The sequence below is a fragment of the Sycon ciliatum genome, chromosome 2 (assembly GCF_964019385.1).
Source record: "Sycon ciliatum chromosome 2, ocSycCili1.1, whole genome shotgun sequence".
Classification (NCBI taxonomy): Eukaryota; Metazoa; Porifera; class Calcarea; order Leucosolenida; family Sycettidae; genus Sycon; species Sycon ciliatum.
The window spans coordinates 33556818-33575986 of record NC_088644.1 but is presented as its reverse complement, the minus strand read 5'-3'; the positions used below and the strand labels follow the sequence as shown (position 1 = coordinate 33575986).

The window sequence follows — 19169 nt, the reverse complement described above, 5'->3', positions numbered from 1 at the left end:
ACCCGCTTCACTCTGTATAATTTAGAACAAAAGCAGCATCGTCGTCTAGGAGATGGCCTATCACGGACGTTCCCACCAAGGGACGTATCGACCTAACATAATCCGGTGTTCTTGCAGAACTAGCTCTCCAAACACAAGCTTCACTCTGCAATCATAGTGCAATGTCACTCTATGATGTCACTCTATGATGTCACTCTATGATGTCATGCTATGATGTCATGCTATGATGTCACGCTGTGATGTCACTCTATGCTGTCACGCTATGATGTCACTCTATGCTGTCACGCTATGATGTCACTCTATTACATCACTCTATGATGTCATCTTACCGACCATGTCGTCGCTGCCGCTGCTCTCTCGGTGCACAGGATCGGTCAATCGGATTAGTGTGTTATCATTGTCCTTGAGAAAGCCTCCGGACGCCGCTAAGTGATCAAACACAAATTGCATCACACTAGTGTAGCCCGGGTAGTCAGATTCCAAGAACTGAAGAAACATGAAACACAAGAACAAGTTCGCACATAATAAATTATCAAATTCCTTCCTGGTCCTGTGTCGTTGAGAGAGCTTGTGAGAGTTAGAAGCGTGCTGTACTAATCGGCTAAGACCAAGACCAAGTGTTAACAAGGAGCCTAGATTACGGGTCAGTTGCTGTGATGCCTGGTAGAACCAGGCATTGCCCAGAGCGCGCGTGGAGCACTAAAACGTTGCCATGCAGGCTGAAAAATCCGACTTTTTCCCGGCGGACAACCCCCGGACCTCCGGCCGTACCACTTGCCACTGCCCTGTGACACCCCTACACACATACACAAACACACACACACATTATCAACACATGCACACATACACAAACACACACGTTCACACATGCACGCACACACACAGACACGCACACAGACACGCACACGCACACACACACACACACACACACAAACAAACACAGCCAAACACACGCACATACTCACATGCACACGCACCACAGGCACATCACTCGTAACATAGCAACCCTGACAAGTCACCGGCACTGAAGGCAATCAAGAGAGTCACCTGTCCATTTTCGTCCGTGAGGCGTTTGTGCACTTTCTCAGACTCAAACGACCACCTGCTGCTTGACAGATAGATCTCTCCACTGATTTCCTCTCTGACTAAGAAATGGCTCGAAGGTCTGATGCACGCGTTGTTGGTTGATTCGCCGCGCTCCTTTGCAGATGTGATACGCTCCTCGGCAGCAGACCTCCCTAGCTTGCCGTGATACCAGCTGAATGCTGCCAGTGGACTGTTGTCAGCATCAGGTCGTACAAATCCTTGACCTGCAGCATCACAAGGCAAATATGGAATCTGTAGTGACCTACCTCTGAGACTATTTTAGTACTGCATGATGGGAAATAGGACATGGTCATTTTTTATATAATTGTCTATTTTTTATACGAAAGTCCACTATAATCCCCGAATATGTGCGAGAAATGGTGGCGGGGCCAGGCTGCTCTGCCGACCTTAAGGTCTCGGCATCTACGCAGACAAAGCGCGCCATAATGCAGTAAAACCATGAGGAGGGGAGGAAGAGGGGAAATGAATAATAGTGAGGAACGAGGACAATGGGTAGACATTGGTCTTGGCAAGATATATTTTCATACTCGAAGTAGTTTTCTTTGCAGGGAGCGTACCAGGGCCTCGTATACCTGTGCTTGCCAATTGATTTTCTCAGACGCTTGGCAATCGCATCTGAATGACTGGCCTTGTTTAGTACACCCACCCACCTACACACACACACTCTCTCACACACACTCTCTCACACACACGCACACACACACACACACACACACACACACACACACACACACACACACACACACACACACACACACACACACACACACACACACACACACACTCTCTCTCTCTCTCTCTCTCTCTCTCTTTTTCACACACGCACACACACACACACACACACACACACACACACACACACACACCCACACACATATGCACGTACGCACACACAGACACACATACACATACCCACACATATATGCACGCACGCACGCACGCACACACACACGCACACACACACACACACACACACACACACACACACACACACACACACATTACACAGCGCAGACCTCAGTTCCCTGCATGCCTGTATTCTTACAGGTGGGTAATGGGTATGCACTCATATCTAAAGAAGTGAAATTTTGTTTTCTAGTAGGGGTGAAAGTTGGCATTGAGATCCCGAGTTCGAGTACTCTGATTTTCTCCGATCGAATATTCGAGTATTCGAGTATTCTTCATCTCCTAAAAATTGCACACCGAGGGCCTTAAAATCACATGATACACCCCTGATTGAACCGAATGGCAGCCATTTTTCTCTGGTATATTGGTTGCTGGGTCATTTGGGCTCTCTCTACTCTTGAACAAATGTTCACCACACAGTCTGCACATCAATATCTGCCAATTGGTTGCTCTGAAACTGCAGATTTCTGTGGTAAATGCATGTACCACGTAGGAACGAGTACTCTGATTTATTCCGAGTACGAATATTTCTGAAAAAACCGAGCGAGTATTCGAGTATTCGGTATAATTGTTTCACCCCTATTTTCTAGTGAAGGAGTGTCGTTATACCAGTATCCAATCTCCACTGTAACTCTAAAATTTAATCTAACTCGACATAGGGACTCATCCTAGTCACCTACATACAAACACAATACAGTAAAACCTGGTTTAAGTGACCACCCCACGGTGCAAGCAAAAGCGGTTGTTAAAGCCAGGTGGTCTTTAGAACCAGGTCCCACACATTCGTGGCTTCTCGGCGGATCGTGTACATACCTGTGCATGACTGTACTTCCATGTACTCATGTTGACAGTTGTGGAGCATAGAATACTTTCGTGCAGACGAAGCACACCTCGCCCAGGTGCATGCAGCGCATCCTGCACTGTCACTTGTCACTTCTGTTCACTCCACGCACTTGCTTCAGAGCACACTTCAACCATGTTGCAGTCAACCCTGGCAGCCAAGATGGCACTTTTGGCTAGTTTTGGTCGCTGTGTGCAGGTCCAATGTGGCACTTGGTACACCAAAGTCGGTCGCTGGTCGCGAAAGGCAGGTGGTCCCTGTACCCGGTGCAGCTTCTGTGTAGAACTGTGTAGCAGGCAGCCGCTAAAACAAGAGTTCGCTTAAACCAGGTTTTACTGTATTTGTAGATTTGAAGACAAGTTCCGTGTGTTACTGACCTTGGACATTTGTGCTCCGCGTGGTCACAGCAGAAACTGAAGTAAAGACAAAGAGACATCAAGCAACCAATGATGGTATCTGGAAAGGCCCTATGGTAATACCGAGGCAAATGATTTGCAGGGTAACAAGTTTTCGTTTTACCACCGATACTGCTGCATGTTACAGCCGACATGTGCTTGCCACCCGGCAGTTGAGTGCGCATTCCCTAGTCGATCTGCAGACAAACTTCACCTCAGCAGGTATTCACATATACTTACTTGCATACAGGGCCCTCTCCCTCCCTTTCTCTGTCTCTCTACCTTTCTCTCTCTCTCTGTCTCTCTGCCTCTCGCTCTCTCTGTCTGTCCGTCTCTGTCTCTCTCTCTTGGTGCGGGCTCAGTGGCTGGGTGTTACAGGTCATCACTACGCTGTCATGATCATGCCGGTGTGATTTGGAGACACTCAACACTGACAGCCACACACGGACACACACCAATGACCGCAGGACACTGCGCCGTACACATCAAATGGCTACAGAAGGCAAACGCGTAAAAAAGCACGCTTGCCCACAGGCACTACACACTCCACCGACAGGCAACTGTACACCGGTACTCTTCTTCTAGTTTCATTGTGTTGGTGCTGGCCAGAGGGATCACATTCCGTGTGGGCCAGCAGGACACCCGTCATCCAAAGATTTACAGTTCAATGGATAAGGTAATTGGATTACTAATTGCACTAAGATAACGACGGGGCTAATATACATGATATATGGGCACGCACATTCACACAAATACAATATTCTCAATTATTTCAAAAGCCATGGAAAACATACTGTAAAAGTCATAAAAAAAGCTTTTAAAAAGACATGTGCCCGAAACATTATTTTTTGCATGTGCAAAGTATGACACTGGTTCCATTGGACGTCCTTGATTTGATCAGTTTATCGTGGGGCAAAAAGCCTTGCCAGCAGTGCAGCATTGAACTCCTTCTCCAGCTGGCGTAGTTCATGCGCTGCTTTCTCTCGCTCAGACTCTCTCTTTTGCTCGTACTCCAGTCTCTTAGCTTCCCGCCGCTCGCCTTCTTCCCGTCTATCTGCTTCACGTTTGTCTTCATACTGCTGCTGCATCAGCAGGAGCTTCATCTCGAATTGCTGACGATCCTGTGCCATCTTCGCTTGCATCTGCGCCATACGCTCTTCAAACTGTAATAGATATTTGGCGATTGCTTCATGGCACTGGCATGATGCTGATGATGTCACCGATGATGTCACCGATGATGTCATAGCTGCTGAGGTCATTGCTGCTTGTGCTGCAGCTACTGAGAGCACCGGTGCTGGTACTGGATGTCGAATGGGTCCGTTACTGGCAACGCTACCTATAGCATCCGTCATGGAGCGGTCAGCGAGGTGGGATGATGACTGCGATGTTACAGACGATACCGCTGCTGCTGGTGGTCGGGTGGGCGTAGTGCCTGATGTCAGGTGATTGACCAGGTGAGGTGACTGTGCAGCCACACTGGTAGGGGTGTCCAGTTCAATGGCATTCACCATGGCTGTCACTTGACCGTCAGAACACAGCTGCCTCTTCGGCGCTGGCTCTTGCGACAAGGAAGTTGCAGATGCATCTGCCAAATCCTCCACATTGATCGTCACCAGGGCTTCACTGTCATCGTCTGCGCAGTTTGCATTTGCTCCCAGCGATGGGTGACGAAAAAACAGCTGGTGGTACAATTGGAAGTTCGGCCAATGAAAGAATGCGCCCTATGACCACAGGAACACAACACAAAATCGATAGGAACAATGTCATATGATAACATAATGGCGATCATGCAACTAAAATTATTCATATTGAATGCACAGTAAAACCTGTCAAGGCGACCACTCGGATAAGGCTACCACCTGTCCTAAAAGACCACTGAAAGCAGGACCAAGGGAAGCTATTTTCAGTCAAATGGCCCTGGATAAGGAGCCCACCTAGTAACAGAGACCACGTTCTGAAGGTCCCTTGAGCGGCGGTCGTCTTAAGACAGGTTTCACTGTAGTTCTGGAGCACGAGTGCAGTACACACCTAATGCAAGGCCATACCAAAGGAATTCTACTTTGAAAGCGGGAGGCAGCACAGAGTGCTGGCAGGTGAAAGTCAAATCCAAATGTAGGCAATTCTGCCAGTACATGCAGGGATCGATTTACTTTGAATTTTTTGATTAGCAGTCACTGCTACACAGTTTTACAATTGACTAGCAACTCCCAGTATTGATTAGCAGTTTTCCTTCATCGAAAGTTTACATGTATAGCTGACACTAGCAGGATTTCGTACAGAAGAGGACAATAGCTGCAGTTGCTATTTGCTTTTCCAAGCGAATGTTCGATCTGAATATTTACGTTAGAGTTTTCGCTTAGGCACGTTACATGTTCAGCGTCCATCCGACTTTGAGTTCTTCACAACACAATGTCCTTCAACAGGGCAGTTTCACTGATTCCTTCGACAAAGAAACCTCAGGAAAGCGCTCAAACGATCGTGACATTTCGTGCAAAGCGCATCGAATTTCGCTTTTCTCCTTTTCTTCATCGAAATGAATCGACATTCCTGGCGCGTCCAGTTCTTTCTCCCTCTTCTGGACAGTGAATCACTGATCAGATTCACTGACATGTTGGCTACATGAGACTAAGAACCGTCTACTTCAACTGTGCCTTGTCGAACAGAAACAAACTGAGCTTGAAAGTGAAAGAAGAAAGGAGAACATCAGGAAAAGTCACCGCCGTGTACAAAACTTCAGAAGACTGCAGTCGTATACGACCATTGCTAGTGCAGTGTCCAAAATCGAAAGAGCGCGATCCACGACCCGCGCGCGGACTGAGCAGGACAGGCCAGTTGGTTGGTGTAGTAAAATACTACTCCCTAGTCAGCAGTGTGTACAACAGTCGCATGTAGACTGCAGTCACTGCACACACTGGTCTTTGTAGTGCATCGCAGTTTTGGGCGATAAAAAACGAAAAGCGAATCGCAGCCAGTGAATTTTGATTCGCAAACTGCGATGCGAACCCGGATAAATCGATCCCTGACATGTATGTGCTGGTGTTCATAGGATATGATGTGCTTTTCGACAATACACAGCCTGCATCAGTGGGTGCGTTCGATTACCGTGCGTTCGATTACTGCCATGAACCAATTCATGAATGGAATACCGTCGTTCGATTCCATGTCATGAGCCCTGGAATCGGTTTGTAATCGCATCATCCTAGTCACGTAAGTTGATGAGAATAGTCAGGGGCGATTCATGAATGGATCCAAAATGGATTCTCGGGAAAATCGAACGCACTCAGTGTGTGAAAGTAGCACTGCAGTCAAATTCTGCAATGTGCATAGAGTGAGGGCATGTGCCGCTGCTACTGCTGCTGCATGCATTATGACGGACGGAAGCTTATAAAAAAGCGTACGTGACTACAACCAAACCGATTGGTAGTAGTGCATTGATCTGCAATGAAGTGCAGCTGTTGTTGCAGACTCTCTCAGTTAACTGGGGGGTATCCAGTAGTCCGTATCTACTACAATGTGCACTGTACCTCAAGTTGTCTAGGGAATGTGTCAGTAGCATCATCTGTGTGTGCGTGTGCGCGTGAAAATTGAAAATTGATACAAAATCCATACACCACTGACAAATCACCTAGACACAACTTGAGGTACAGTACACAGAACACTAAGTAAAAACCTGTACAGTGTACACTATCGCAGACATTACAGTCTATTCATATAAAAAGATGATTTCTGGCTCCGGTGAGCTCCCCCGTACTTGGTGATTTTATCGTACATGGTGAATTGCCGAAAAATTTGAAATTTGAAAACGTCCAGAAGAGGTACCCCAGCTGGGGTTTGAGCCACACATTGCACTGTTGAAAGTGAAGTCACACAGCCTAGATTTTACATGGTTTTCCCAATTCAGTGCTTCTGGGGAAAAATATGTTTGTCCCGGAACAACATTCTCCTTGCCGCTAGCACCTTAAACTGAGGAATCGAGATTTTAACCCTTTACTGTCCGTACATACAAGCATCGATCCAATGGGATCGATGGGGTAGGCATTTTGAAATTATCGTAACTTGCTCAAATCTAGGTCTTTATGAGAGATCGAAATATGTAGGTCGAAGAGAAAAGTCTCAGCTGTCGCCTCGAACAATTCCCGAAGCGATACGAAAAGCGGTTGCTGAGTTATCGCACTCGTAATTCTGGTCCCGGGAAATGTGCGTTCAGAGCGCGACGCGCATGTCGACGGCTGGGATTTTCCCTGTTTACGTCACCTGTTGGCAAGGCTACACCGATTCAAATTCAAAAGCAGGTTCCCGGGAGTCTCTACGAAAATATTTGAGCTCGATACGAGCAACAGGGGTGACATGGTGGATTTAGATCGATCTCGAGCGTGAGCTCAGCGCTTTTGCGCGTTCCCTGGCTTGCAGCGCTGGACCAGTGCATCCTGTGGCGCCGAGTGTGGGCTCATTGCGTTCGTATCGTCAAGACCTTTCCAGGATGCCCAAGATCGTGGAAATCGTCAAATTCAAACCAAAGTTACGTCTAATTTTAGTTTCAGATTTTGTGGTTGCGTGGGCTTGTATACATTTTAATCGGACAGTAAAGGGTTAAGATACATGCGCCAAGCGCTGGACGGATGAGTGTAGGCGTGAAATCCCCACAAGGTCCAGCAACACAAATCGCATCACCTGAAACCACACATGCGTGAGACATCCCTCGCATGGAGTCGGCGTAGTTTTTTTGCGCTTTTCTTGCATTTTCGTCATTATCCGAGAAATATTTCACGATCGCGCACACGCTGATGATTATATTGGTAGGTTTGTGTACAGGTTGGTTTGCACACGCACACGCGTCTTTGTTTCTTATCACCGAATACTCAGGATGCAGTCTGTGTGATTCTTGGACCTGACTGCGCCGACACACATGTTCAAATTCAGGTCGCGTGCACTGATCTCTCTATAAATAATAATAATTATAGAATGTTAAATCGCGAAAGTTCATCGTGGGATCCGTTCCAAACGCGCCAGTTGCACAGTTTGTAGCGTCATTGATTAGTGGCTTGGACACAGAGCTTTAAAATTTCATGCCTGGCTTGTTATTGCCTTTGTTCCTACAAAGCTGATGGGCAACAAATCGTTGTTGGTTGTCATGATGAAAGCGATTCGGAGAGGAGGATAGCAGACGAGTGAGCTAGCAAGGTAATCCGAACAAGTTCGCAATCACACCCACAATAGTGCATATTGACTGACCTCCTACCGTACTACTGGTAACTCACAACAACTGGCACAAATCACAAACAGCAGGAGGAGAGCCAATAAATACATGCCTCACCTTCAGGTCAAAATCCTCTTCAACTAATGGCCCGCTCCTGGTGATACGGCGAAAAGTCTTGTAATACCGTTTTCCCTTTTTCCGCATAGTGTCCAGTTTGTTCTCAGCACTTCTCGGGGTCACTGCCTGCCAACCTGACAGCTCTCCCTGGGTGTTCATCTTCTCCGTGATTTTGTCGTAGCGTACACGCGATTTTTCTGGTTGTCCGTCTTTGCCGGTGAGCACATTTCCCCACAGGTTCAGCAAGAAAGCCTCCATTTCGGAGGTGAACAGGCACCTACCAGGCATACTGGCAATTCCTCAGCACTTTCCGTTGCCGGTTACGACTAATAAAGAGTGGACAATCCAGGACATTCACAAAACTCACAACAAAACGGCAGAGCAAACATAACCGGGTTCTCTCACCGAACAAAAAGAAATGCACGTCTTCGTCGGAGTATGTAGGAGAAATGCTCAGAAAAGCAACCGGCCGGGAAAGCTCCAGTGCGCGATTTTCAAACACTCTTGCTAGCACGACGGGTTTCATGATCTTTGCACTATCCTAGACGAATTAAAGCTGTAAACCCACCCGGACCCGCCTTAGAAAAACCGCCTCACGTCACTCCTGCACTCTGCGCGCTGCTGGCGCCGTGGCCGCACTCCCAAGAGAGCCACAAAATCCATGAGGACTATTTCTGTGGCGGGAAATTAAGATTTCAAAAAAACCCTCAGTTCTGAAATAATTACATCACCAAACACGTACGCGGTGTCAGATTCATGTCAGGATTCAGGACGATTCAGCTCTGGAGATATGCACCATGCACTGGTCTGTAGCTAGTAGATCTACTATTTTTCGTGATGGCTAAGTCAAAAGTAAGTGTTGCTGCCCCACATTTAGCTCTGTGCCTGACTCCTGGAGTCGAGTTGAGTGGCCAAACTCAGTACGTCGGAATCAACACTGGGAGAGGGACGGATTCTGGCACGATTTTTTCTGTGAAAGTATATTCAGCACCGTTTGCATTGTGGCCATGTGCTGTGCAATCAAGAGTACTCTTCGTGCAAGCATGAAGTAAGCAAGCATGAAGTAAGTTACAGGGAGTCTCATCAAAATCATCTTTTACCACTGTGCTCACATACTAAACAACATGCCATGATATGGAGGCCATCAGGCATGTGGATTCTTATTACTGTAAACCGGCCAATATTCGCGTCACTAAATTTTCGCGATTTCTTTGAACCAGCGAGTTTGCGGTGGCAAAGTTCGCGAAGCACAGGGGCCACTTGCATACACCCACTGTTGAAGTTAGATTTCACGATGGTTAATATTCGCGTTACGCTCTTCTCGCGAAAATAGCGAACATTAATCCGTCGCGAATATTAGGCAGTTTACAGTAATTTTACAAACTTTACAAGTCATGCAGTCACTGGTCACATCGTGCGTAAGAAAGGCAACCCCGGGACCAAATCAATCGCCTGAAACCTGTCTTTGCGGGAATTTGCGGAAAAATTATCGAAAACATGCGCAAGAAATTGCGGCAGAAAACAAAAAAAATGCGGCGGAAAGATGCAGAACTTACCAGGAATTCGCGGAACTACAATTCAGAAAATTGCGGATTTGGGCCAAATCACGAAATGTGTTGATCATGAGCGTAGATCTACGCATTTCCCTTTTCGCATACGCACAGTCCATACTACATTCGTGGAACTCAAGATCGCGGCCCCTTTGGCGCTTCATATTGCTTGATATGTGCAAAATATCTCCAAGCTCTTCGAGACCCGTTCTTAATACCAGTTTCTTCGACTTCTCTTTTCTTCTTCTCCGAGAAGCTAGAGAAAATAAGAACTTAGGGGCCATCCGTAATTATTGATCTTTTTCACGAAGAGAAACAGTTTCGTTTATGGGTGGGTGGGTTGAGGAGATTTTCGTTTTGAAAATTATTGATAGCTGAAACATCAAACCATTCTAGCTGTCAAGTCAATGTATTTTTTGTTGAAGGGGGTGGGTGGGTGGGGGAGGGTCATGACTAAACTTTTTCGTTCTGTGAGAATTATCGATAATGCTGGATGGCCCCTTATTAGAATTTCTATAACATCCAAAGTAAGTTAGCACCTAGTAGGCCTACGTGGTGGGAGCTTCTGTGACGTGCAGCTAGATCGCGCAACAAAAACTGCCGACCTCGCATCATCATGATCATGTGTCGGGCAGGCGAGGCCAGGGTGCACATGTGTATGTGCTGGTCCATCCCCACAGTGCAGCACAGTTTTTGTTCTTCCAGACTCCTGAATCGTATGCGAGCGGGTGACGAGAAACATAGAAATAAAAAAAACGTGTGGCCTAATACTGGATGAACAGCCAAGATCCGATTATATGCAGTAGTGTTACAGAAAAATGTAATAAAAGTGCAGAAAACAACAAGGTATACCATAACATAACTCATTGACTAACATATTTTGTGAAAATATTACCCTGTAAAAGAATAGGAATGTAAACAATATACCTGTGAAAACACAGCCTTTAATGCTTCTGTTGAATACGAAAAAGGACGACTGACGACATAACCTGTGACTAAAATAATCATGAGATCAACCCCAAAACATTTCTTGAAGTTTACTTTCGTAGAGTTTGCAACTTTGTGTTCCTCAACACAACTTGCAGCATTCTTCAAAAATATCCTCAACCTTGGTTCTGTCCTAGATCGTATATACATGCATTCATTGTTTCGTCTCATCATTATGGAGCAGCTTATGCGAAGGCTAGCCAAGCTTGCTTGGCGATGCCAACGTGGAAAAGCCTATAATAATAATAATAATAGTTGTAATAAACAACAAATGTGGGAAATCGCGGATTTTGCAGAAAATCGCGGGTTTGGGCCAAAATCGCGAATTTGTTGCATCCGTGGAATCGCGATTTCCTGGAGGGACAGTGAAACCCTTGATCCACAGCAGCAGGATATACATGTATAAATGATATTAAATAAAGAGCTTCCACACTACGTAAAGTTGAGCAACTTTACGTTAGTGGGCAGGAAAAACCCGTGAATTCGTGAGTTTGCCCTCTATTTAGGGCCGGTCACAGATGCACTCAAAAGTAGCGGATGCGCGGAAGCGACTTTGCAGGAGCGAAAAATGCCATGGCAACGGCGAAAAGCAGAACTTCTGCTCCAGCGGAAACTCAAATCCGCTGCCTCCAAAACATTGGGGACGGAACTCTCGCTTCTGCAGTTTCGCTTCAGCGGAAAACACCACAGTCTGCTGTATATGGACTTGCTGCAAGAAATTTGTACGCGTATGATGTCCATGCAACAAAAATGCGTGCAAGATAGTCATTGACCTCGTCTATTCTCCGTACCGTATGCACCACCGTCCACTTTAGTTTACTCTCATTTCCCGCCAAAGTAGGAGCTTGCCCTGTTTGCATGTGTGACCATACACACATGGTTCCGCTGGCGCGACACCAGGCTCGCTGCCGCATTACCTCGCCGCCGAAGCGGAACCCCAGTGCATGTGTGACCGGGCCCTAACGAAAAGTTGTCTACGTAGAGTACGTAGATAGGGCTCTGATAATGGAGGTGCTCCGTAAATGGATTGGGGTACAAATTTTATGACTCACTCCCCAGGTCGACCCGGTTGTACACTGCCGCGTTCCGAGTTGCCAAGGACAGCTACGTTATTCAAAAACTCGGCATGGCGGAACACAGATCCGCATGAACTGTACGTAAGACTTGCCGTAGATTGACTACGTTTTTTACTAACGTAATTACGTTATGTGGAACCTCTCTATTACCTCTTGTTCCCGACTGCATTGTCGTATCCGAGTGTTGTTTACAGCGTCTGGCCTGTTTGGTGCCTACCAGTACAATGCCGGGCATACGATGGACTATTGTGAACCGTAGCAGCTTACTGGTCCATAGTCTCGGATGACTTTGTCCCGTGCCGTTAGCACACGGTGCGGCTTTGTGTGTGCTCTCGCGCCAAGTCCTCAACTCTATGATATGTATGTAGAAGCGATGAATATCCATGTGCCAAAGCGAGTGCATGCCATGCTTCGACTACATGTAGCGCAAAATATCTGGTCCTGGTGCAAGTCACACATGTTGTGCACTAGCAAATTCAGCCACCGACAAGCGTGTGAGTGTCAAGAAAGCAGAATACAGTCAGACTAACCGCACACATTCGTTTTCCACACAAATATCCGGATAGGCGAGGGAACCGGATAATCGAACACACATGCTGTATGTATGCATGACATAATGATGTAAATCGGTTCCCAACGATTTTCCTCCGGATAGGCGAGGGATCCAGATAAAAGAGGGTCGTATAAGCGAGGTCTGACCGTACAAGCAATGCACACGGCAGTACATTGGTAGTACGGGAAAAAACACTGCAAAATACGGAAAATCAGAAGTCACAGTACGCAAAACAAACCCAATTGGTTGGCAGCACTGGTGGGTCGTGACCCAAATGCTGCAAATCTCTAGACTAACACCCATGTGTGGATATGTGAATTGAGGTATAGGAAGTAGCGATCTGTGTCAGCGGTAATGTGTGTCTGTGTGTGTGAGGAGGGGGGCTCAAAAGAAAGTCACAAGACAAGCTATGAATATTGCTAAATGAGCGCTACAGCATCTATTTACAAGCACGAACAGCCATGGCGAGAGAATTACACATGTCATATAGAGTGGCGAAATAAGAATCATTAGTCATGTGTCTAAAACAAAGAGACAATACAGTAGCATGGCTGTATCAACACCTACAGTCAGACCATCATTTCACGTCATACCCCGGTAATGTCACGTATTAAAGCCGGGCTTATTCCTGTAGAAGCCGTTGTCAGTGCTAGGCTTCTATTCAAACCAGGTATTTCTATGTGTGTCAACACTAAAACCAGGCTTATGTGCCAACAGTGCATCTTTTTTTTTAAAATTCACGGTTCGCGCAAGACTCGGCTGGAAGCCGAGTTTTCCGCATCCGTAGGAACGCCACCATCCTCTAGGATCAAGGCGCAGATGCAGCTCCTAAGCGGTGGGAGGTGAGTACAGTCAACTTCGCTAATAACGACTGCGGATATACGACAATTCGCGAATAACGACAGAATGTCCATGCCCAGAGCAAAGTTCAATCCAACTGTAATACATATAATGAGACTTCGGGTATAACAACACTTCGCGAATAAGGACACGTTTCTGATGCCCCGCCGAATGTCGTTATAAGCAAAGTTGACTGTAGATCAGACCCACCACGAAGTGGTCAAAGACCGAAATCCCATTCACTGCATCCATGCATCTTGAAAATCAGGCTTGTATTCAAAACAGGCTTCTATATGAGACAGGTTTTAATACAAGACACTACGGTATGCATATCAGACCTTGTCCAGAAGCATCGTGCCTCAATCCCGGTTTACAGATGGACGCCTATCACGAATAAACATTTCGTCAGGGTTATTGCGATTGACAAAATTTGTCAACCCAATCACCATTTTAATGGTCACCATTTCAATGGTGATTGGGTGGCAAGGATCATGGTGAAGCATTAATTAATGCATTGGTGATGGGTACTGCAGTGTTGGTGTCACATGGCCTATGGGTGGTGGTGTGTGTAGTGTTCTACCAAGAGTACTTATCCCATAGTACGGTAGGAAACCATGGATTCAGCCAATCAGCAGCCGTTATCTCCGGGGAATATAGCACGATATTCCCCGGAACTCCGGGGAATATATACATTTGTACACATTCGTACCACCTTTGACCCCGGGCGTTCTACGTACGCTGGTGCACTGCCACTGCACCAGACCCTGCCGCAAAGGCAGTGCCTGGTACGGTGACAGTACCAGCGCACGTCGAACACATGGGATCCACACACACACAGACACCACATGCGCTTGCACAACATACAGAACAAGAATACTTTAATACGCGCGCTTTTTTAAAATTTGTTATACTGTATGTGCTTGCAATGCAACAATACTCGTGCTGTCAATGCATGACGTTATTATTCTATTTATTGTCCTAACACTGAGCAAAGTCGATACATGAAAGGCCCACGATGGGAAAGAAGAATGACTGGCATTTTTTTTTTTTTTTTTTACTAAGGCCACAGCTTCCAATCATGACATGCAAAGCAGCGGTGCAGCATCGCAGGCATGAATCGTGGACGTGGTGACGGGGTCTGATCATCATCAGCAGAGTATCTAGAACGAGTACAATTTATTTCGAAATGGCATACTAGTATATCACCAGACAGTTTCCTTCGTAACTGATAATCAATGCACTTCAAAATGCACCTAACGTCCTAAACCTAAAAGGTGAGCTTGAATTCTTAGCTGCATGTGTAAAGCATCATTCACAGTACCCATTAATAGCACTTACTCCTATCTCTAGTCTAAACTAGTCACGGAAGTTTGTTTCAACGGCAGCTCCAAAGCTCCACAGATTCAGCTACATGTAACGTCTATTCACGCGCTGACGAGCAAACATACTACTGTACTTCAAAACACGAGTTGTGTTTATCTACTTGAACTCAATAAACTGTAACTAAATGTGTAAGGAAGGGTATGGATCAAAGGAGAAAGATCCTTCTGATCTTGCCCGATGCTTCCTTCATAATTATGACAGCTGAGTGATGTCTTCCTCCTCCTATCCTCTTACCAAGTTTACCATGCATACATTCTTCAAGATACTTGTCTAGCACGCCCACAGTACATGTACCAGTACAACCATCAATGCCATCCTGTAGGATTAGCACAGTTCATACTCCAGATTTTCGGAAAAGGTTGACCTGAACTGGGATAAATGCATTATCCCATTCGTAGTCGGGGTATACCGAATCTCTCATATTTTCCCTCGTACCTGCAGTACTCATGAAAATATTCGGCGGTATACCCCTCGTACTCATGGGATAATCCATACATAACCCCCAAGCGTGAGCAACTGCCTGCACGACCTCTATATAATATATCCAGTGCTGCAACGGCAGAACTTCACACCGCGTGACATGGGTTCAATAGGTTGCGCTGGCAAACAATGCAAAGTGACCACGAGACAGTTGAACCCATAGCGGCATGGCTGCGTACAACCCTGTATCTATCATACACAGGGTGCAAATAATGTGTATGGGTTCATCACATGATGTGAAGTTCTGCCGCCGCAGACCCCATAGCTGGAGTTGCACACTCTTGGGGGGTTGTGTACTCTTGATTCTCTTGATTGCGTGCACGCAATCCAAAAATCTGCCATGATTGTGCTGGCGAGTTGCATACGCGCAGTGAGTTTCTGCCAGGGAGTACTTTTATTGTTACTCTGCTGCTCGCTAGAAACGGGCTGGAAACGTGCAACTGGGACCCTGCACCACGTGATGTGAGTTTTTGCCGTCGGCGAACCCCATAGAAAGGGTATCAGGAGTTCCACACTCTTGGGGTGTTATATACACTTGATTCTACCCATGGTGTATAATAATGATACTGGAAGACCAGATATTTTAACGTCAATTAAAGTTAACGGTCTCCAGATTCTTGTGGGTAAACTTAACGAGGTGAAATTCTAACGAATTCTGTCTCAAAACTGGCAAATGACTGTACATGTACATAATCGTTTAGTACATAATGACTTCAAATGTTAACGAATTTTTTAAATTCGTTAAATTGTTAGAATTAAATGTTCTTGACTAGTTAATTAAATGTTCGGTAATTGTTGTAAACCACCAGTTCTCAATTGGGAAAGGCCTTCGCGCTTATGGCATTGTATTCGTTGAAATGTTGTATTTCGACTCCGCCGTACCGCTGATGTTGCTGCATGGCATACGCTATATGCGTTGTGTGCGTTTTGCTGTATACGCTGTTATGTCCAGTTTTATCTGCTTATGTTTTGCATGTACGCTGTTTTTGCATGCTATAAATAGCTGGTGTTATTAGTGTTCATTGTTTAATTATCAGATGAAGTGAAATATACTGTGTGAAGGAAAAGAGTTGTCCTCTTGCCGTGTGGTCGTGCGATCCTGACAATTTAGAGAATCTCAGAGGGTTCATAACATTTGGCTAACACGCCAGGATAGGAGCGAGCATGGCAGAGGAACTATGGAACAATTTGGAAGCCAGCTTTATCGACAATGGAGAGCGGTTAGGATTAGAAGGCGAGTTGTTGAAGGTACATGTGGAGCAGAGGCTCCAACAGTACGCGGAGCGTGAGGAGCGCAGTGCCAGACGGCGAGAGGAGGCGCTCCGCACCGAGTTTGCCAAAACACTAAAGGAGATTAACGAGCGCATCGCCAATGCGCAGGAGGGTGAGGGTAAAGCCACGATGGGAGGTACAGAGGAATCTCCCAGTCACAGCGGTGGGCGTCAACCGGTGATGAAAATCCCCTCATATGATGGAACGCAGCCATTGGAGCGTTATCTTGACCTGTTCGAGGACATCTGTTCCAAGAACGAGTTCGAAGAAAGCGAATGGCTGCTGCGACTGCGCATTGCGCTAGCGGGTAGCAAAGCGGAGAGGATATGTATTGGATGCAATAATTACGAGGAAGCAAAACGAGAGTTGCTTGCCTCGCTCGGAAAGACTCCGGATAAAGCGTGGAAGACATTGCTGACAGGCAAGCAGCGGTCAGATGAGTCGTTTCATCAATACGTTGTCCGTGTTTGCCGAGAGGTAGAGGTGTGGGCCACACTCGCTATGACAGAAGATGGCGAGGTGGACACCAAGTATAGCGCCGATATAGGAAAAATGTCCCCGGTGCTGCAAGCAATGGCAAAGCAGGTAATCTTGGAGCAATGCGGACCTGAGATGAAGACGTACCTGGTCGAACGGCAGTGCTACGGGATGTCACTGCGCCAGGTACAGGAGCACGGCGCGTCTTACCAGGTCGCGCACGGACGACAGGGTGATACTGCCAGGAAGCCAGTAGAACGATCCGTGCCAAGGCCCACGGCGTCGGCACAGTGCATGGCGATATCGGTCGCAGATGCAGAGAAGCAGCTAAAGTCGCTGCCACAGGAAGGGAGAAAGGGTTTTCTGCAGCGAGAGAGACTCTGCTGGAACTGCCTTAAGTATGGCCATATGGCCAGAGAATGTCGGTCAGGCTCGAGATGCACGAAATGCCAGAGGAAACACCACCTGCTACTACATGATGTGTTGGATAGAGCAGGTTACAGCCGGGAGAAACCGACTGAGATAGTTACGGAGAAGAATGTTGGGTCGTGCTGTCTACACTCGCCAAGTGTGCGGCTGATGACCGGAGTGGCACGAGTTGAGGGAAGAACTCGAAACGCGAAGGTTCGCGTGTTCCTGGACTCGGGTGCTGAGGCGTCATTCGTGACTGCAGCGTTGGTGTCAGCAATCGATGCAGAACACGTTGGGGTTGAAAATGTAGAGGTGAAGCCGTTCGGCGCGGAACCAACCCAACAGCGCATGGATAAGTACGCCATCACGATCCAGGGTAGCTCCGCTAGCATTCGGGTACGCGCGTTCGTGAAACCAACGCTTGAGCTGGACCTGAAGTGCGCAAGTCCGCAGACCATTGCGCAGTGGCACAGTTGGGGAGTAGAGCTGAGTGACAAGCCTCAACAAGGGACATCAGACGAAATACATATGCTGATTGGTGCAGACTATATCAACGCGGTACTGCACAGCAAGAAGGAAGTTAATGGTGAGACGGTGTGGAACACAGAGATAGGTAATGTATTATCTGGTCCAGCGTCTGCACCAAGTCGAAACAGTCAGCCGGTGACCGTGTCATGTGTCACAGCCCACATCGACAAACTATGGCAGTTGGATGAACCTCCAGAACAACATCAGCACCTGCCATCTTTCCCGCTATGTCGCCAGGGCAGCGGGTACCAAGTGGGTCTCTTGTGGCGAAATGAGCGTCGGCCAACGGATAACTTTGCTCAAGCTAGAGTCATCGCAACGCGGCTTCTTGAAAAGCTGAAGAGGAATGGGAAGCGTGCGCTCTATGATGATGTGCTGATCAGGGAGTACCGCGAGCTTGGAGCAATTGAGCTGGAGCCATGTGAGAGCGATGCCGGGTACTATGTACCGCATCATGGTGTGTTCCGCGAGCACGCTGCAACCACGAAGTTAAGAGTGGTGTTCAATGCCTCGGCGACGGCGCCAGATGGCAAGTCGTTGAACGACATGGTTGACCCTGGACCGTCGCTATTGCCGAGTCTCGCAGGTATGCTATTACGGTTCCGTGAATATAAGAGCGCGCTGCAAGCGGACATCCGCAAGGCTTTCTTCATGGTCGCGGTTAATCCCGAAGACCGTCCGTACCTGCGTTTCTTGTGGCCCGGTCGAAGCGACAGCGATGAACTGTTAACCTGGAGGCTAACGAAACTGCCATTTGGCGTAAACTGCTCGCCATACATGCTTACTGCGGTGATTCAGCATCACTTGAAGGAGCTACGGGCGTTGTCTGCACCCAAAGAGCGAGATCGTATTGATCTCTTGCTCACGAGTTTCTACGTTGACGATTTGGTCTCTAGTGTCTCAAATGCCTCGGAAGCTAAGGAGATGCAAGAGTTCAGCGTGCGTGTGCTTACGGATGCTGGCATGGAGTTACGCAAGTGGCGAGGCAACGAAATCCCGTGCGATCCAGAGGCCGGAGATAAAGTTCTCGGTCTGAAATGGAAAACCAG

The 19169-nt window shown here is 47.1% G+C and overlaps 2 protein-coding genes across 4 annotated transcripts in view; both read right to left on the bottom strand.

The window, feature by feature from the left end:
- The window catches only part of LOC135809759 (uncharacterized), a 51013-nt gene that overhangs the window by 24282 nt on the left and 7562 nt on the right, over window positions 1-19169 (bottom strand). For all 3 annotated transcript variants that reach the window (XM_065323182.1, XM_065323181.1, XM_065323180.1), the window contains exons 3-5: window positions 3232-3267; window positions 1048-1310; window positions 330-486 (exon numbers count right to left, since the gene is read on the bottom strand). In XM_065323182.1, the coding sequence (XP_065179254.1) occupies window positions 330-486; window positions 1048-1310; window positions 3232-3267 (456 nt within the window). The remainder of the gene's footprint in view (window positions 1-329; window positions 487-1047; window positions 1311-3231; window positions 3268-19169) is intronic.
- On the bottom strand, window positions 3821-9019 carry LOC135809762 (uncharacterized). The gene is made up of 2 exons (XM_065323184.1): window positions 8564-9019; window positions 3821-4970 (listed from the first exon to the last, which is right to left on the bottom strand). Exons 1-2 carry the CDS (start codon window positions 8849-8851, stop codon window positions 4152-4154), a joined length of 1107 nt encoding a protein of 368 aa, XP_065179256.1. The 5' UTR covers window positions 8852-9019; the 3' UTR covers window positions 3821-4151.